This window comes from Drosophila sulfurigaster, chromosome 2L (genome assembly GCF_023558435.1).
Source record: "Drosophila sulfurigaster albostrigata strain 15112-1811.04 chromosome 2L, ASM2355843v2, whole genome shotgun sequence".
In the NCBI taxonomy this organism is placed as follows: domain Eukaryota; kingdom Metazoa; phylum Arthropoda; class Insecta; order Diptera; family Drosophilidae; genus Drosophila; species Drosophila sulfurigaster.
The window spans coordinates 18,604,313-18,623,949 of NC_084881.1; the positions used below are offsets into that span (position 1 = coordinate 18,604,313).

Here is a 19,637-nt window from a genome sequence, read left to right on the forward strand (position 1 = left end):
AATTGCCATTCTGCTGTTTACGCAACCTGCATGAGTTGCGACATCGATAGCTGGACGTATCGTTATCGATACAACATCAACAATTCTAGTTTGACGGGACGCACTGTCTAAAAAAAAATTGAAAGTAGAAATAATTTTAATAACTCAGTGTGCTAACGTGTGCCACCAATAACAATTTGTCACACCTGCAACAGCTAATGCAATATTTGTTAGCGAACAAAAAAATAATCAATTAGTCAATTGTGCATAAACGAATCGAAAAATTGTGCCGTCGTCGTCAGAACAAAAGAGAAATTTTTGTGCGTGTCACTGTCAACCTACACTCAACCCTCTTCAAGGGCCATCGCTGCGATCACTATTAAACAACAACAACGACACCAACAACGGTAAACTTTGTCAAAGGCGCTGCTCCCCCTTTGCGCCCCACCCCGAAAATGCAATAGACTTTGGCACGCATTACAACAAACAGTTTTTCATGAGTTTTGCTGTCAGGTGAAAGTCCCTAATCTTCAAAAAGGTAAGCAACGAAAAATCAAATTTAGCAAATTGAATGCGTATTTACTTCACCCTGTTTGTTTGTTGTTTTTGTGTGAGCAATTTTCCAAGGAAATGCGCAGCTAACATTTTCGCATTTTCTATATATATGTATATATAGTGTGTGGGTGTTGCGCTAAATTAGTTTTTTTTTGGCCAAAGGGTTTAAATATTTTGGATTACGGAAAAATAGAGGCTATCGATAAGCGATTAGTTTTGTCAATAATAACACTAGTAAGATAATTCAATGACTAATTTTGTAACTTAGTAAAAAAAAAATATTTAAAATATTTCTCAAGAAATGAATTTATTTTGTAATTATAATAACACTTTAGGGTTATCGCTGCTATTATCGATAGACGCGCTCACTTGTTTTGATATCGTTCAAACTGCAATCAGCAAAATCGCAGCGCTCTAAAAATAGTCCAAACGCTGCAGCAGCAGTTTTTCATTTTTATATTTGTCATAGGTCAGAAATCATGTAGTGCGTAGTTAATTAAATAGATCACAAAGGAATAACAACAACAATAGCAACACGCTTTGGCAGCAGATGCTGCGCAGCAAAGAAGACGACAACGAATCATTGTCTTCTTGTGAACTTGACGTTGACCGCTGGACTCTTCTTTTTTTGTTTATTTGCTAAGTGCGCGTGGCAATACTCACTCTCCTCCCTCTCTTGGTGTCTCTCTCTCTTTGTTTAGTTCGTTCACCCGGGAGAAGTAGCTGAAGAACTACGCAACCAAAATAAAAGAAAACAGCTACGAGAATTTTGTGAAAAAAACAAATTACTAGCTAAGAAGCGACATTATGCCGGAAGAGGAGCCATCACAAAAGCCTATGGATGAACAGGAGACATCGCCACAGTCGCAGCCCCAAGTGGATAACACAACAACGGCAGCAGTAGAGACAACAACAACACAAGAAGAACAACAGCAGCAGCTGCCACAAACAGTCGTCACTGAGCTCTCCGCCGAAGAGGCAAGCTATCTATAACCTTAAACCTATTATATATACTTGGTAGAATTGTCTAACAGCTGTCGTTTGGATATTGCAGATACGCGCTCGACGTTTGCGCACCTTGGCCCGCAGCAATGTCCTCAATCCAATTGCCACAGCTCCGCTGACAGCTGAGAAGCCGCCACAACGTGTTGTGGCAGCCACAGAATCGCGTTTGGTGCGCGAGGCGCTGGCAAGCAGCAGCTCAGTGGACGATAAAACCGATATAACATGGTCGGATTTGGCCAGCAAAGCACCCGATGCTGATGTCGAGATGAAATCGGTGGCATCAACACCCATACACGATGTGGAAATGCTTGCAGCACCTGCACCAGCGCCCGCTGCGATTGCAACTGTCTGCAGCGTGCCAAAGGTAGCGTCCAACACACTGGCCACACAACCTGTTGTGGTCAACATGGAGTCGTCGTCCAATGCACCGCTTAAAACGTTAGATGAACGCTTAGAGCAGATGCTGTCACGTGTGCTAAACGCCACTTGGAATGAGTTTGGCAGTGGTTCCATTATTTGTGCACAGACTGCGAGCTTCTTGGAGCTGTATCCCCACTTGCGTTTCAATTTCGAGTCTATTGTGACGAATGTGCTGCTCGAAACTGCGTTTAAGTTCTACAACGATGAAGTGGAGGAGTCGGTAAGAGTGGAGACCGCAGCATGGGCCACAACCCTAAACGATGCTAATGCCGGCGATGACAAAGAGTTTTCGTCAGCGAAAAAGATCAAGAGCGATGATACCGAAGTGCAAGAGATACTAGCAAATGCTGTGGCCGTCAGCAGCAATTCAGAGGAGGATCAACAGCGGGCGAGTGCAAGTGCCACGCCCAGCCAGAGTGAGATAGCGCAAAGTGATGCGTGTGTAACGTGTGCAGTGCCGTCGCCCTTCAATCTGGTGTTCACAACCAAGCAAAATGTGATGTTGCATCTGGTGCGTTGCTATCAGAACTATCAGAGCGAATGGGAGCGCAGCAAGAGTGCTGATCCGGTGAAGACAGCACGCACTCAAGAGGTGCTCACGCAGACTTTTAATGGCATTATGCGTGTTGTGGTGTTGGTGCTGACCGATAAGATTCATCAGAATCTCAATGTGCAGCTGGATCAGTCGACGCTGGTTGAGCTAATGTATTTGGATCGTGTGAGCGACACATTTCTTATCGATTTGGTGGCAGAAACCTATCAAAATGCAGATGCGTTTAATGCCATCTTTGGACAGGTGCTGCGCTGCTTATTTGTGGGCATGCAGCGCAACATTTGCAGCTCCAAGATTAATACACAACAGATTGAATGGTTGTCGCGTCTGATTGTCATCAAGGTGGGAAATGTGCGTCCCATTGCGGATTTGGTTTCGCGTCAGCTCAACTTTATACCCAATATGTGCACGAAGATTCCGGGTCGCGAGATTGTCAAGTGCAGTTTCTTGGGTGCCTTTCTGTCGGTTTCGTTATTCGCCGAAGAGAATGTGAAGTTTGCTGAGTTCAGCACAAAAAACAAGCTCGAAGATGCGGCCACATCGCGACTACGTTGGGTGAGTCTCACTTCATTATTCCGTTTGTCTGTTTACAGTTAGCAAATTTCATGTCAACACTTGTTTTAACTTATTTCTAATTCTTTCATTGCCTTTTTAGGAGCTACACTCGATGCGCACTCACATGCACACCGTTTTCCATTCGCTCTGCGTTAATGCCAGCAGTCGGCCCAAGACTTTGGAGTATATCTCTCAAGTCCTGCGTCACAACGATCGTCGTGTGCAGTTTGCCAGCGATGAGAAACTGCTCGCCCGCGATGGTTTCGTCATCAATCTGATGAGTGTGCTGCAGCAACTTTCAGTTAAAATCAAACTGGATCGTGTCGATCCTAATTTCCATTATTTCAACAACTCGCTGGTGAACATTGAGCAGGACACGAAGATACGGTTTAGTGAGGAGGAATACAAGAGCTTTTTGGCCCGTGATTTTGCTTCTCCAGTGTCGAATGTGAACTTCCAGACGCAGTGTTGGTTCCTCACGCTGCAGGCTCATCATCTCGGTTATTTGCCGGCCATTCAACGCTATCGGCAAAAAGTCCGCGCAATAAAGGAGCTTCAGAAGCTCATCGATGAACTGGATCGCTCCAAACCGCATTGGGTCAACTCGCGCTATGCCAATCGCAACAATCAGTTCAAGGAGCGCTGGGAAAAGCAGCTGCGCAAGCTCAATCGGTAAGCAAAAGAAACTGCCCTTCTCGGCGCTTCTCAAATTTATAACTTAATGAGGAAATGTATTAATTTTTGGCTGTTCATTTTTGTCGTTTGCAGCTCAAAGACCTGCAGCGAGATCACACTGCTTGATCCGGCACTGCTGCAACGCTGCACCGAGTTCTATTCGACGGTATGCGAGTTTATGCTCTACCAATTCGAGGGTCGCCCCATCGAGGGACCTTTCATCTCGAAGCTGCCGGTGTCGCAGCTGAAACCGACTGATGCATTTTCTGCACTGCCCGAATGGTATATTGATGATATTGCCGAGTTCATATTGTTTGCGATGCAGCATGCGAATGTGGATATACGACAAGGCATCGATCATTCAATTATCACATGGCTGTTGACCTGCGTCTGTGCCTCACATCTCATCAAGAATCCGTATGTGACGGCCAAATTAGTTGAGGTCATGTTTGTGTTCTCCCTAAAGCCAGCCAACTCGGTGAATACGGCGGTAAGTAAACAGTAAACTATTGCCAATTTTGGGGTATATTATAATTTTGTTTATTTTTGAACAGATGTGGAATCATGAGTTGGCACAAAATGCGCTTGTCAGCGCGCTAATGCGCTTCTATGTGGATGTGGAGACCACAGGCCAAAGCACTGAGTTTTACGATAAGTTTACCATAAGGTGAGTTCATAAAAATATCGTATTGACATTTTTTATTGAGCGCAGAAGGGTATTATATTTTGGTAGGTTTTGATAGTACTACATTCAAAGTATACTTTGATACTATATCAAAATTTCGTATATAACTTTTGGTATATTTTAGCGGGTATCTCACAGTCGAGCACCTGAAACGAACGCTTTTTAGTTTTAAGTATCCCATTAAATATTTTAAAATTAGAATTTTATAATTATTATACCATTTTAAATTTAAATATAATGAACAACTAATTCTTTCTTTTTTTAATACTTTATAGAACGTAGCAAACTAATATCGTTTAATCTCTCTCCTTTTAGATACCACATTAGCCATCTGTTCAAATCGATGTGGGAGAATCCCATACATCGCCAGGCCGTCATCTGTGAGTCGCGACAGGGCAATCAGTTTGTCAAGTTCGTTAATATGCTGATGAACGATACCACATTCTTGCTGGACGAATGCCTCGAGAATCTCAAGCGCATTCATTTAACACAACAGCTTATGTCCGATGTGCAGAACTGGAGCGGCATGAGTGCCGAGCAGCAGCAGAGTCGCCTCACCCAGCTGGCGACGGATGAGCGGCAGTGCCGTTCCTATCTAACGCTTGCCCGCGAAACTGTCGATCTATTTCACTATCTCACGGTGAGTTTTGCTTTTATTAATACGCTAGTTTTGTATTATTAATTTTGTATGTACTTGCAGAGCGACATCAAGGAGCCTTTTATGCGCGCCGAGCTCGTGGATCGTCTCAGTTCGATGCTGAACTTTAATCTTAAGCAATTAGCTGGCCCCAAGTGCAACGATTTGAAAGTGAAGAATCCCAGCAAATATGGTTGGGAGCCGCGCAGCTTGTTGGCCCAAATCTTTGATATATATCTCCATTTGGACTGTGATAGATTCGCCCAGGCCTTGGCCGCCGATGAGCGTTCTTTTGATCTGCAAATCTGCAATGAAGCCGCATCGCGCATTAAACGTCTAGCGTTACGCTCTGGCGTCGAAGTGGAACGCTTTAAGGCGCTCACACAACGTGCTCACGAGATTTACGGTAAGACATTGGCATTTATTCATTTATAGTTCTAAATTAATTGATTGATTTTGTTCGCTGTAGTTTCCAATCAACAGACTGAGGATGAATGCGCCGATGCGCCCGATGAGTTCAAGGATCCACTAATGGATACATTAATGTCCGATCCCGTTGTGCTACCCTCGGGCACCGTCATGGATCGTGCGATCATCACACGCCATCTGCTTAACAGCTGCACAGATCCATTCAATCGGCAGCATCTCACCGAAGATATGCTGATTCCAAACATCGAGCTGAAGGAGCGCATCGATGCCTGGCGCAGGGAGCAGCGTGGCAAGCGACAGAATAACAATAGCTAAAGGTCGCCGCGATCGATCGATCCTGCCTATATAAGAAAAGAGAAAAATAATCATAATGATTGAAACCCATTCATAGTTTAATGTCCAGTCTTAGTGTCTACTGATTATATATATATATATCTATACGATTTACATCAATATGTGTATATGAATACATGTATCTATTATATATAATATCATTTATCTGTATGCAGAAATAAGCTAGAGTTTTTCTCTTTCGGTCTCCTTCCTCCCTGCTCCTGCATGCTTGCCACCCCGCCTGCCTGCCTGCCGCCTGGGGTAGTCGCAATCTGGAACTACGTTATGCAATAATTTATATAAATATACATATTAAAGGTCTATACAATTTAAATTGCAACACATGATTTGTATTTCTATTATTTGTCATCTATTTCTAGCAAGCGAAGTTCTTGATTCATTTTCTCGAACGAAAAAATCATTTCGAATTGATATTTGTTCATAATACTATTTTGTTAATAATTCTACGAACTTTTGTTCAAATTTATTTTATATGAATAAAAATAATAGAGTAATCAGCTATGTTTGCGAATTACTATCAATTAAGGAAAATTCTCGTTTTCATAGTTGATTTTAAAATTTCCAAAGTATTATTAAAATGGAACATTTTTTTTATCTAAGAATTATTTTTTCAGTTAAAAAGGATTTCCAAAATATTTTTTTAAACTTGATTTTAAGAAATCGAATTCTATTCACATTAAAATTTTCTCGAATTCATTAGTTTAGTAAGACATTATTGTAGAGCTCCCTTACTTACCTTTACTTCACTCGCCTTATTTTGATAGCAAAACGCAGTTGATTGGAATTTACAGTAAGTTTTAATAAAGCGTATTTCTAATATAATATATAAATTATACATTTACTTTACTTTATATTATTTATTTATAGTTGTAATTGTAACTGCATTTAGTAGTTGCAGCTTTAACCGCTGCCTCTTTCCTCATCGTCCACTTCTTCTGATTCATCTCTATTGTGGTTTCTTGTATAGTTCAGTCTGGGTTTAGTTTTGTTTCTATTTGTTGATGTTGCTGAGAATGGCTTTTTACCAGAACGGACACCAACCGATGTAGCACTGGCAGAGGTTCTCATTGTTCGTCGCCTGCTGGATGAGCAGCTCCACTTGCTGCTGTTCGGTTACTCCATCCTTGGTCTGGAAATCAGTGCCCGTCAATTTGCGATCCACACGCTGGATAACCAAGCTCGCCTTGCTACTCGTAACATCCGCGACATTCGTGTTGTAGCCAGCATGCGCCTCATACGTCTTTGACTTGGCCATCGGATTGCCCTGGAGCAGCGGTTCCTGTTCCACGGAATTGCTGAGACTAGCACCATTAGCGCCTGCTGCAGTTGTGGCCGCTGTCGCATCGTTGCCCTTCTTTTCCACATCAAGCAGACGCCAATTGAGCAGAGGATCATAAACAAAGGCTTCGAGCACCGCCATCAGCGAATCCTTGTTGCGTCGTAGCACAAGCATAACGCTCTCGCAGGTGCGCCGATAGGTGCCCTCGATGCCGGTCACTTCCATGGCCTTGATGAGCATGCGCGTCAGGCGGAATGGGATTTTCTCGGGGAACTTTTCACGCGTCATCGCCACCTCGAAGCAATCGCCGAAATCAATATGCAAGATTTTTCCGCTCATGCGATCCAACATCAGATTCGAAGGATGTCGATCACCCAGACCAAGTATATAACCCACCATGGACATGACAGCAAGGGAGCGTGTGTAATTGTTGCGTCGCTCGAACCACAGTTCCGACGACGGGGATTTTAGCCACAGCAACTTGGCCAGATCGTCGCCTTGCGTTTGACCCAAGGCGTACTCAAAGACCTCCACCTTCTGCATGAGCGTCAGATGATCGTAGTCGGGCGCATAGTTGAGCATGGTGCGATGTTCCTGATTCAGCGGCACCTTCTTTTTGTCCCTATAGTCACGGATCAACGTGTGCAGCGTATCACAGTGCGGCACCCAGCCAATCAAACCCGAATTCGTGCTCAGAGGAATGACAGCATAACGCTGTATGGCCAAATTGCGACGGAACGTGTCCGGATCGTCGAGCAGCAGCGTGTTGACCAACGAGAAGAGCTGCATCACACGCTCGTCCTGTCGCAAATCTTCGTGTCCCTTCAGCAGATACATGTAGTCCTTGCCATTGCTGCCGCGTATGCAAAGTTTTCGTGGTCGCTGCTTCGATGTGATCACCTGGAGATTGTTCTTGATGTGACTGATGCGTATCAGCTCCTGGCCGGGATTATAGGAACCGGGCACTGCCAACTCCAAATCCTTGCAGGTCATCAGCTTGGGCGACACATACGGCAACTCCAGCGACGTTAGCTGCGGCAGTTGACGCGAAATCTTTTGGAACACATGATAGTAAATGTCCCAGGCTCGATCCAAATCCATGAGCACCGCAGACGTTTTATAACGTTGCGTCCATTCGTGCGCTTCGGTCAGCTCCCGGCCATAAGCCTGCGAGAAGCTCGTCTCCTTCAAAGTTTGGGGTCCTCGATCCAGCATGGCGTGCAACGGTTCGAGAATCTCAAACATGCCCTTCACATTGCGATCGCCAAAGTACAGACGGGATGCCTCCTCCAATCCCTCGTGCCACTGTTCGTGCCACAAGATGGCTACCCGTATCAGCTCCTCACTGCACATGACTGCCTGTTCCACGAGCGTGGGCGAATGCTTGCGCATTGAATCCAAGATTTTGAAGGCAGCATTTTTGCGCGCCAGCGACGCCGACTTGGAGGCCACAGTCAGCGGATAGACGAGCGCCTGCGGATGATTCTTGCCAATGTCCATGAGTAGCTGATGTATCAACTGTCCGACCAGCTTGCGATGCGTATCGATGCGAGCTATCAACTGTGGTATCACCTGCAACCAGGTGTTAATCTCAATAAGCTTCATGCCGGATAAGAGTGCATCATAGACCTCCGCATGGTAGCCATAGTCAAACCACAAAGTCAACAGACGCAACGTATCCTGCAGCGAATTGCCATGGATAAGACTGATGGAGCGGAAGAAACCTTGAACCGCGGGCACAGCATATTGCTGTATGATCACATTGTCGCTGCTGTTGTCCTTGTTGCTGTTGATGCCGCCAAGTTGAGTTGCTGCTGCTGCCGTTGAGATGGGCGGCTGTTGCATCTGCTTAAAGTTCATGTACGCCCACAGATGCCACGCCTTGTACCAGTTGGGATCATAACTGGTGGCCTTCTCAAACGATTCCAAGGCGCCCTGTACAGCATCCGGATCGCGTTTGTGTTCGTTCAACTTATTCTGCCAGGTGGCAAGACGCAGATAGCAGCGAGCCATCAAACGCTGATCCTGCTGTTTAAGTGCCTCCGGGGGGAGGCAACTCAGGTGTGTGGTATATGTGTCGATAAAGTGTCGCAGCTGATCGTAGGCGAGCTGCAGTTGCGATGAGGCAGCCAAATATTTGGTATATGCATAAGTCACTTGCGGTTGATCGCTGGGCAAAGGTGCATTGGGCGCCACCTGCGGATCAATGCCCAGCAGCATGACAAGCGTTTTGTGTGAGAGGTAGAGTGAACCGCTCTTGCGGCACAAACTCGCATACTTGAGCCACGTGTGTATATCCTCGTGGGGTTGCACCACCAACGAATGCACCTGGATGATGCGACGCCAATCCTCCACGAGCCGTTGACCGCCTTGCAGACGCTTCCACCACATGGCCTTGAGGGGTTCTCTTCGCTCTGGGATGAGTTTATATTGTATCACCTCCTCCAGTTCGGCCAGCATCTGCACACAGACCATGGCACCATAGGCACGTTCATACGATTCGCCAGCCATCGAAGTCAACTCGGTGTCGAGTAAATCACGCGTCTCGTCGATCAAACGTTGCGCCGTCTCGTAGTCATCGTTGTGCACGGCGAGCACTGCACGATAGTAGCTGCCATCCTGTGTGTCCTTGGGAATGCACAGCACATACTCCTGCATGCCCACCCAATCCTGCAGACCCCAGGCAGCCACCGCAGCCAAAGGACTTGCACGCGCCTTCGCATCTTTGGTGAAATTGGGCCACTCTTGTTTGCACTCGGTGCTCAGCTCGGACCAATCACCGAGTGCCTCAAGACAGCGCATGTGACCGAGACGTGCATCCAAATCTGCTTTGTCTAGGTTAAGACTGTATTGATAGTGGCGCAACGCTTGATCCCAGTTGTGTAGCTTCTCGTACCAACGTCCCTGAACATTCAGCTCGTTGGCCGTGTTGCGATAGGTGGTCAGCAGACCTTCGGCTGCCTCGCGTTGCTGCAGCTTGTTGTTGATGAGAATCAAGGATTCAAAGACGTGCGCATCCTGGCGCAGCACAAACTCCTCCTCCTTGTAGCGCAACGCCTTGGCATAGGCACGACAAGCCATCGCACGCGTGCCAAGCAGCTGTGTCTCAATGGGTATGGGATCCCGATCACAGTGTTCCATGAACTCGGCGAGATTGAGTATGGTTTGTGTAATCTCAGGCATGTCGGTGATCTGCAGCGCCTGTATCAGGGAGTGCGTTAACTCATGCTTGTGCTCAGGCGACAACTCGGTCCAGCAGGAAATGAAGGCGGCATTGAAGAGATCACGCAACAGCGTATCATAATCCTGGGCCAGCACACAGCAGGCGCGCAACGCATGCGAAGGCGACTCCTTGAGTAGACCGATGGATAAACGCTTCAACCACTCAACCCAATCGTCTTTAGAAACCAGTCGAGTGACTTGCCAAGCTGTTCTCAGTGCTGTCGTCGACACCTTAAGGTTATTGCTATTGTTGCTGTCGATGACAAAAGGTTCGTTCAACTGGCGTTGATTAAAGTCGACGCCAATGCCAAAGCCAATGCCACAGGCATCGGGCAGCGTGCTGTTGGATTGTATGCGTGTGAGCAGAGTTTCATATTCGGGATCAACAATGCGATGCTTGAGTATGGTGCGCTGCACCATGGGCACAAACACCAGATACTTTTTGCCCAGCTGGTTGACCAGCGAGCGCAACGTTGTCATTGCCTGATCCCGCAGCTCTGGCTCCGCTTCCAGCACACGCACCAAAGGATGTATAATTCGGGAAGAGAAGTCCGTGAAGTCCAGCTGACAAGCCAGATTGTTGATTGTTTCGAGGGCCACCAGCGAAACTTGCTGCGGCACATAAGGCGAGTCAAACAACTTGACAATGGGCGGCACAATCAGTGGCAAATAGTAGCCCAAGGTGCTGCCGAATTTCTGCAGTGCCTGCAGCAAACGTCGCGTTACCATGCGATCCTTGGAGTTGTCATGTTGCAGAACACGCAATATTTGCGGAATAAGTTGGGCGAGATAATCCCTGAACTCGCAACCCAAGGCAACGGCAATCTGTTCAATCAAATTGATGAGCGTCGAATGCAGCGGCGTATTAATGGTCCAGAACTCTTTGATCAGCTTGAATATGTCATCCATGTAGCTGATGATGTGCAGCTTCACAAAGGCCACCAGAATGGCCAATTGTTGGAAGAGAAACTCTCTCAAATTGTTGTCCGCGGTGCGAACATTGTCCAGCAGATTGGGCAACACTTGCGCCAAATATGGCACACACTTTATGCCCAGCGTGTGGAAGATGAAGGTGACGGCCTGCACAACGCTAGTGTGGCGTCTACTTAGCGTTGGATCTCGCAGAATGCGCATCAAGGCAGCAATGGCCACAGCGGGGTAATATTCATCGAGTGCATTGCCCATATTCACCAGCAATTCAGCAGTAGAAATATCCTGACTCTCGTCCGATTTGCCATCAGAGTAGGCAATCAATACATTATCCTTCTGACTGTCAATCAAACCCTTGTTCATCTTGTGCTTGTAAGGATCCATGGCTCCTAGAAGTCCCAGCACGCGTATTGTTTCGCGTCGAATCGAACGACGTTGCTCCGTTTTTAGGAAGTTGATTAAGATGTCAATCAACACCGGATACTTATGATATGGACTGACCACACGTCCTGTGGCACTGATCAATTGTCCCAGCGTCCACAGCGCCACGCCACGCTTATCCGGACTGCCCGCATCGCCCAGCATTTCGAGCAGAATGGACAGCAAGTCGTCGGCCCACAATTCCATCTCGTTGGAGCCGCCATTGACTTCGGCCAGATCGCCAATGGTGCGCAGCACATTTAACACAACTCCCGGATTCGATTCAGGCTCGTGCAGCTTGGGCACGAGGGCTTTCAGTATGGGATTCATGTACGAGGAGATGAGACGCGGCGTGCTAATGACCAGATGATCCAACATGCGAGCGCTCTGCTCCTTGTTGCGACTCATGCCCGAGTACTTGAGGTCCGTTAGCAGCTCAATCATTGTGGTGCGCAGCTTGGGCATCACATAGGCGGGATTCATGGAGGACAATCGTCCAATAGTGACCATTGCCAGTTCGCGTATCTCAAAGATCTCGTCGTGCAGCGTTATAAAGAGTGCATTCAACGACTCCGGCTGTGCCAACTTGGCATCAAAAGTCTCGTCCAGCGAACGCAAAATGCGTATGCGGACACTGCAATCCATGTCGGTGATGGCGACGGTCAGCAGACGTTCGATTACATGCGAAACGGTGTCGCTTAAAGTGCGCGAGTTCTCCATGCTCTCCGCCGACTGCACGGCGAGCTTAAGAAGACGAGTACAGGTCTGCACCGCTTCCAGGCGAATCTCCTGCTGCTCGTGCACAATGAAGACATCGGCGCAGCTGCACAAAGAAGGGAAAATAAATGTTATTTTAATATTCAATATTTGGTGATGAATGATATTCTATAAGTATAGGAGACTGTTTTAATGAAGAGACTTGTAAATAAGACAAATTAAGAGAACTATTGCTTTTATTTTGTAATATACCAATTCAAAGCCTTTTCCCAAGGATAACTTCCTCACTCACCGTTGCACAAAGTCCAGCATATTTTGCTCCTCAAAGTTGAACGTGCCCAGCGTCTTGAGGGCCAGCACAATGGTATTGCTATCCGCCGGCTGCAGCGTCTGCGAGGCATCCAGGCTGCTGAAGGGTGTCATGCCCGGATATGGGATTCCCGACGGTTTGTTCATCAGCACCTGGTACAGCACTTTAATCAGTCCCTCTGTGATCGCTTGCTTCTCCTCCGGCACATTCTCGGCCATCTCGCGCAGACACACAGTCAACGCAGGCGACAATCCCGTGTGAAACATTTGCTCGAGTATGTCGCGCACATCGTCCTTAATCTGAGACTTTACGGCATGCGCCAGAAGGGTGATGCAAGCAAAGATTGCAGCATCCACGGGTGGCTTTCGTTTAATGGCCAAATCTTTGGCAGGCAAGGCTTGCTTGATGCTGCTCATTATCGTTTTCAGATGCCGTTCAATGTCGCTCTGCACAGCAACAGCAATGTAGCCAATGGTGATGTAGGCCACATTGCGATCCTTCTCCTTGCCACGCAATATGGACATCAAATGGGCGACACAAGTCTTTAGATATTGCTCGACAAAAACCTCGCGATTAAAGGCAGCCAAACGTGGCAGAATTTGCAGCAGTGCTTGCTGCACATACGGCGATTTGGAGTTGCGTTGCTCCAGTACATTATCGCAGATGGTGATGAAGTGCTCCTTAAGGATTTCACGAGCATACGCTGATTCAAGTACCGTTTGCTAAAAATAATATTTAAAATTAGTTCACATAATCATGATCTTTATAGTTTTCTTACGCTATTTAGCTTATTGCTGTTCATGCCATTGTTCTGCTCGCCGTGATCCATATGCATTTGTGTGCTGCCCAGTTTGTCCACAAAAGGCACCTTTAAACGCGGCACAATTGTGTTTAGCTGACTTCCCATCGAGTTGGAACTGCCAGTGGACTCTAGAAACTTGTTGTGCTGTGGCTTAGGAAAGAGTTGCTTCAGCTGATTGTAACGACGCTCCCAATCCGCATTGGCGCAACGAAACAGCTCATTGAACACAATAAGTCCGCCATGTATGCGATCATCGCGTGTCATGCCCTTTTGCTCCTTGCCCGTTGCCACATCCGTGTTGAAGCTGCTACTCGCCTCGTCGTAGCAGATTTTATACCATTGTGGTTCACTTGATTGCTTGGTGTTTTCACGCTGTGCGGTCACAATTAAAGCGGCACGCAGCGCTTCGCCAGCGGATTCACGTATCGCTGGCTTCGGATCGAAGATGGCGTTGAAGATGTGCTCAAAGAAGGTCAAAATTTGCTGATAGAAGTACGTGGGCAGCGCTATTGCCAGCTCACGCAATATAAAGACGGCAGCATGACGGCGATACTGCAAGGATACAAAAAGATATTAAATTTACGGAATTCCTAAATAAAAAGGAAGTTTACCTCTTGTCGATCGCCGCTGAGCATCTCGAAGGCCTTCTTAATGTCAAAGTCAAACGACTCGGCGCCCTTGGAGCCGGGCATATTGGCCAGCTTGACCAGCGAACGTGCCGCAATCTCCATGACCGACACATCGTTGATCAGCAGCAGATCACGCAATCGATTCAGATAAGGTGAAATGCCTTTGCGTGTGATAGGACCATCGCCACTAATTAAGCACTCTACAAAATGTAAGCGAGCAACGTTTTAGCTGGGTTTTGCTTAATGATTTTTATGATGCACTTACTCATGGCCAGGGCACCACCTTTCTTTTCGTTGATGTCTGTGGCATTCACCATGTTGAAAATGTGATGATCAAAGTCCTCGAAGAACTGCACGAGTTCCTCTTGCGACATTTCACGCAACTCCGTTTTAACATACAGGAAAAGATCCTGCGCCGCTTTGTTCTGCACATTGCGATTGCGGGACTTGAGTCCATTGACAAACTGTTGCACTATCGATGAGGTTGACATGGTGATGGCGCGGGGGGAAGCGGGGATTTGTAGGATTTACGATTGTCTTTGGGATGTGCAATGCAGGTTGCACCCCGCGTCCAGTTTCGTGCGATTTTGAGGTTATAATTTGCTTGCCCCGGGATTTTTATGATGGGGGCGGGGGAAGCAGCAATAGAGTTGAATTCTGTCTGTGCCACTTGACGCAATATACCGCAGCTTCACAGTTTTGCTAACTTTCACATGTTGCACGTTGCGCTCCCGCGTCTGAATCACAATAAATGCAACTAATTACAACGTTATTCGGCACGCAAAACGTAGTTTTTTTTTGTTTTTCGTGTGTCCCCCTGTTTTGCTCAGAGTTTGTTTTGCAGCGGATAAGGTAGTAGAGATGTGAAAAAACACTTACCAAACACCGTAGCTACCGATAGCACATATATCGATAATTCAAACTGGTATATCGATAGTACTACAGCTGAGGCGTGTTTACACTGTGGAGTAAAATACATGAGCAGAGAGCAGTGTATATATTTTGGAAATATTTTACGATTTAATTAACTGGAATCTATATTTCAGTTACATTTTTATTATTTATTTAATCATTCCAATGAAAAAGAAATCCTCAGCAAATTATCATTAAACGATCACAGCACAATATTTAAAGTGACCCATGTACTCTAAACCTCAATCACAAAATGGTTTATTATGGGGAGATTATTACTAATACCAAAAAAAAAGAATAAAAAAATTGTAAATTAACAATTTTGTATTATTTTGTAATAATTGTTTTACCCATACATTTATTTTAATAACATTAAACAACTCTGTTAAATTCCACTGTTAGTTGAAAAACGATTGTGAAATCATCGATGTGCTCGGGTATTGAAAAAAACTGTATGCTGGGGCTGCCAATCTATGAAAATGAAAACTCAGTCTGCTGAGAATTTTCATAAGAGCTAAAACAAATGTGAGTAAAAGTGATTTTCCAACTAGAAGAAAAAACAAATATACTATTCTAGTTGCTGCAGAAAAACAAGTAACTGCACGTTTCAAATGCACGCAAATTGAAACAATAAAGTGAAATGCGAATTTGTTTAAATGCAATTGAAAAAGAATTACTTGGAAAACGAGTGTGTGGGAATTTGTGTGTGTGGGAAAAATCGATCGTTTTTGGCTGCCGTGTGACGAGGGGGTTTGAGAAGCTTTCACTGGGGGCTGCTGCTTGTGCTGTTGCACTACAGCGCCATCTAGTTTTTCGTTTTCCTTTTTTTTGCCAACGTTTTTCTCGCGTGTATAATAAAAAAAAAATATGTGTGTTTTTGTTTATAACGAAAAAATCGATTTTACATTTTTAAAACTTCTAGCTAACGCAGTTGAACCGAAAAACGCAACTCAAACATGTCAAACCTGAGGAAAATGAAAGACGAGGAGCGTGAATCCGAATATGGTCGCGTCTACGCCGTCTCTGGTCCAGGTGAGAATATCAACTTAATATAATTATCATTATCATAATCACCTTTAATAATAGACGTCATTGTCGTCCTTCTTTCGTGACCTTCCCCTTATCACAGTTTGATTTATAAGTTCCCTATTGTATTTCAACTGTAGACAACGTTGATGCCTTACAAAGGAATTAAATCGTGTTTGCACATCCTTCTTCTGAACTTCTCACTTCCTTTCGTCATGCTTACGTGCATTACAAGTCCTTCCGACCATCACATAAAATTGGGTTGCGCTTAGTCATTTTTCTTTTATGTCATACCATCATTTTATAATAGGTCTTTGCCTGGGTCATCACACCTATCTCTGCAATTGCACTATCTATATAACAATCTATCACTATCCTCCCACATCTTAAGCAACAGCAAAATTGCACAATATTCGTCATATCATCAACCCCAACTAGACAATTAATATAGTAAATATACATTATGGAATGGATTTTTCCATTATAATTATTATGCATTGCATTTGAATTTCATTTAATTCAGTAGAAATTATATTATTTTACCAGATGATATGTAATTAATGTTAGAAGTATTTTACATTGAAAACCTAATGTCGGAATTTGTTATTCACTTATTTTGAAAAAAGGGTTCGATGTATTACCTAATTATAAAAATACTGCCATAATTATTTATAGCGCAGACAATAGACCCGAGGGCAAAGTAGCTAAAACATTAAAACATATACATACAATTTCTCTATATAAGTTATAGATTGTCTTCTGATGAATTGAAAAAAATAACTCATTTAATTTAACTTTTATTTTTACCTAACTCAATGGCTACTGTAAATACTCAACCCTATTACCCATTGTCCTTTACATTATAAATGAAAACGAAACAAAATATCATTCACATCTCTATCTCCTTTTCTCTCTCTTTCCCATCGCAGTCGTCACCGCCGAGGCTATGTCCGGCTCTGCTATGTACGAGCTGGTGCGTGTCGGCTACTATGAGCTGGTGGGTGAGATCATTCGTCTGGAAGGTGACATGGCCACCATTCAGGTGTACGAGGAAACCTCCGGTGTCACTGTCGGCGATCCGGTGCTGCGCACTGGCAAACCTCTCTCAGTTGAGCTGGGCCCTGGTATTATGGGCAGCATCTTTGATGGTATTCAGCGGCCATTGCGAGACATTGGCATCATGACCAGTTCCATATATATACCCAAGGGTGTCAATACACCTGCATTATCGCGCAAGGAGATGTGGGAATTCAATCCACTAAATGTGCGTGTTGGCTCACACATCACAGGCGGAGATCTGTATGGTGTGGTGCATGAGAATACACTGGTCAAGCAGCGTATGATTGTGGCACCGCGTGCCAAGGGCACAGTGCGTTACATTGCCCCCGCAGGCAACTACAATCTGGAAGATGTTGTGCTCGAGACGGAGTTCGATGGCGAGATCACCAAACATACTATGCTGCAGGTGTGGCCAGTGCGACAACCACGTCCCTGCACCGAGAAGCTGCCGGCCAATCATCCACTCTTCACAGGACAGCGTGTGCTCGACTCGCTGTTCCCTTGCGTCCAGGGTGGTACCACTGCCATTCCCGGTGCTTTTGGCTGCGGCAAGACTGTCATCTCTCAGGTGAGTTTAGCTCCTCTCAAGAATTCTTTAAATCCCTTTGAATATCTCACACTCTATTCGTTCTAGGCGCTATCCAAGTACTCCAACTCCGATGTCATCATCTATGTCGGTTGCGGCGAGCGTGGTAATGAAATGTCTGAGGTACTCAGGGATTTCCCTGAGCTCACCTGCGAAATTGATGGCGTCACTGAGTCTATCATGAAGCGCACAGCTCTGGTGGCCAACACCTCCAACATGCCTGTCGCTGCTCGCGAGGCTTCCATCTACACTGGCATCACGCTCTCCGAATACTTCCGTGATATGGGTTACAACGTGGCCATGATGGCGGATTCTACCTCGCGTTGGGCCGAAGCTTTGCGTGAAATCTCTGGTCGTCTGGCTGAGATGCCTGCGGATTCGGGTTATCCAGCCTATTTGGGTGCTCGCTTGGCTACCTTCTATGAGCGCGCTGGACGCGTCAAGTGCTTGGGTAACCCTGAGCGTGAGGGATCCGTGTCCATTGTCGGTGCTGTGTCGCCACCTGGTGGTGATTTCTCTGATCCCGTCACCTCCGCCACTCTGGGTATTGTCCAGGTGTTCTGGGGTTTGGACAAGAAGCTGGCGCAGCGCAAACATTTCCCTTCCATCAACTGGCTCATCTCCTATTCCAAATATATGCGCGCTCTCGATGAATACTACGACAAGAACTTCCCTGAATTCGTGCCACTGCGTACCAAGGTCAAGGAGATTCTGCAGGAGGAGGAGGATCTGTCTGAGATTGTGCAACTGGTCGGCAAGGCATCGCTGGCCGAGACAGACAAGGTGACCCTTGAGGTGGCCAAACTGCTTAAGGATGATTTCCTACAACAGAATTCCTACTCGCCCTACGATCGTGTGTGTCCATTCTACAAAACTGTTGGCATGCTGAGGAATATATTGGCTTTCTATGAAACAGCACGTCATGCAGTGGAATCGACAGCTCAGTCAGATAACAAGATCACATGGAACACCATCAGGGAATCAATGGGCGGCATTATGTATCAGCTTTCCTCAATGAAGTTCAAGGTAGGAGAATGAATTTACTATAGAAAAAGAGTTTTATTAAACAGTTTCTTTTTTTCAAGGACCCCGTTAAAGATGGTGAGCAAAAGATCAAAGCGGACTACGATCAGCTGTATGAGGATCTGCAGCAGGCCTTCCGAAATCTGGAGGATTAAGCAACAAATACCAAAGAAACTACAACTACCAAAACAAAACCAAAAAAAAACCAAACGAAATAAGCAACCAAAGTTTAGGTTATTATTCGAATTCCCCCATCAAGCTAGTCATATATACATAATGCATAATAAGATATTTGAAAAGAATTTTATTTTTAAGTTAAACAGTTTTAGAGAAACGGTTGCGTCAGGCAGGACTTGCTATGAAACGAATGGATTCATAATTCAAATACGAGTATAGACAAAAACAATGAAAAGGAAGTTGAGTTTTAGGAAAAACAAGTTGAACAATAATTAGCCGATAACGCAAGTGGATGTTGTCCAGCCATATAAATAACACTACACACACATAGAGACACAGACACACAAATACACATACATATATATACTGTCTATGTTGATATAAATAATATAATTCACAGCTATTTTATTGTTAGTAAAATGAGAAAAAAAATCCAAAAACGGAAAAACCAAAAAGATTCTTCGTAAAATTCGTCAAAAGTTATCTAATTGTGTTCTCTCTACGTAACTGTAACTACAAAAACTACTAACATTTATTTCATGTTTTTTGCCATTGCGTGTTACAACATGTTAAAAAAAATACAATACGAAACAAAAACCAAAAAAAAAATCATAATATTATTATATATTATAGACCTTTACAACGCAATAATTACGTAGTCCAAATGCATATATACCTTATAACTAATAACTTTTGTG

The 19,637-nt window shown here is 45.1% G+C and overlaps 3 protein-coding genes across 3 annotated transcripts; 2 read left to right on the forward strand and 1 right to left on the reverse strand.

Moving 5' to 3' along the window:
- The first annotated feature begins 74 nt into the window (after positions 1-74).
- Positions 75-6,173, forward strand: LOC133835319 (ubiquitin conjugation factor E4 B). Its single transcript, XM_062265326.1, has 9 exons — positions 75-517; positions 1,236-1,512; positions 1,589-3,067; positions 3,168-3,739; positions 3,836-4,232; positions 4,297-4,409; positions 4,743-5,067; positions 5,128-5,470; positions 5,534-6,173. The coding sequence occupies exons 2-9, from the start codon at positions 1,342-1,344 to the stop codon at positions 5,806-5,808; spliced, it is 3,675 nt and encodes a 1,224-aa protein (XP_062121310.1). The 5' UTR covers positions 75-517; positions 1,236-1,341; the 3' UTR covers positions 5,809-6,173.
- Positions 6,174-6,625: 452 nt separating this feature from the next.
- LOC133835318 (serine/threonine-protein kinase mTor) lies at positions 6,626-15,017 on the reverse strand. Its single transcript, XM_062265325.1, has 5 exons — positions 14,422-15,017; positions 14,139-14,356; positions 13,504-14,079; positions 12,708-13,447; positions 6,626-12,521 (listed from the first exon to the last, which is right to left on the reverse strand). The coding sequence occupies exons 1-5, from the start codon at positions 14,645-14,647 to the stop codon at positions 6,869-6,871; spliced, it is 7,413 nt and encodes a 2,470-aa protein (XP_062121309.1). The 5' UTR covers positions 14,648-15,017; the 3' UTR covers positions 6,626-6,868.
- A 460-nt stretch (positions 15,018-15,477) lies between these two features.
- LOC133835323 (V-type proton ATPase catalytic subunit A) lies at positions 15,478-18,989 on the forward strand. Its single transcript, XM_062265329.1, has 5 exons — positions 15,478-15,593; positions 15,991-16,100; positions 17,024-17,721; positions 17,788-18,765; positions 18,825-18,989. Exons 2-5 carry the CDS (start codon positions 16,025-16,027, stop codon positions 18,915-18,917), a joined length of 1,845 nt encoding a protein of 614 aa, XP_062121313.1. The 5' UTR covers positions 15,478-15,593; positions 15,991-16,024; the 3' UTR covers positions 18,918-18,989.
- The last annotated feature ends 648 nt before the right edge of the window (positions 18,990-19,637 follow it).

Bases quoted from the DNA above. Each gene is read 5' to 3' on its own strand.
- LOC133835319 (XM_062265326.1), top strand. From the start codon at position 1,342: ATGCCGGAAGAGGAGCCATCACAAAAGCCTATGGATGAACAGGAGACA. The intron at 1,513-1,588 runs GCAAGCTATCTA...TGGATATTGCAG, and splicing joins CTGAGCTCTCCGCCGAAGAG to ATACGCGCTCGACGTTTGCG. The intron at 3,740-3,835 runs GTAAGCAAAAGA...TGTCGTTTGCAG, and splicing joins CAGCTGCGCAAGCTCAATCG to CTCAAAGACCTGCAGCGAGA.
- LOC133835318 (XM_062265325.1), bottom strand. From the start codon at position 14,647: ATGTCAACCTCATCGATAGTGCAACAGTTTGTCAATGGACTCAAGTCC. The intron at 14,357-14,421 runs GTAAGTGCATCA...TACATTTTGTAG, and splicing joins AGGTGGTGCCCTGGCCATGA to AGTGCTTAATTAGTGGCGAT. The intron at 12,522-12,707 runs GTGAGTGAGGAA...TTCTTTGTGCAG, and splicing joins ATGCTGGACTTTGTGCAACG to CTGCGCCGATGTCTTCATTG.
- LOC133835323 (XM_062265329.1), top strand. From the start codon at position 16,025: ATGTCAAACCTGAGGAAAATGAAAGACGAGGAGCGTGAATCCGAATAT. The intron at 17,722-17,787 runs GTGAGTTTAGCT...TATTCGTTCTAG, and splicing joins GCAAGACTGTCATCTCTCAG to GCGCTATCCAAGTACTCCAA. The intron at 18,766-18,824 runs GTAGGAGAATGA...CTTTTTTTCAAG, and splicing joins TTTCCTCAATGAAGTTCAAG to GACCCCGTTAAAGATGGTGA.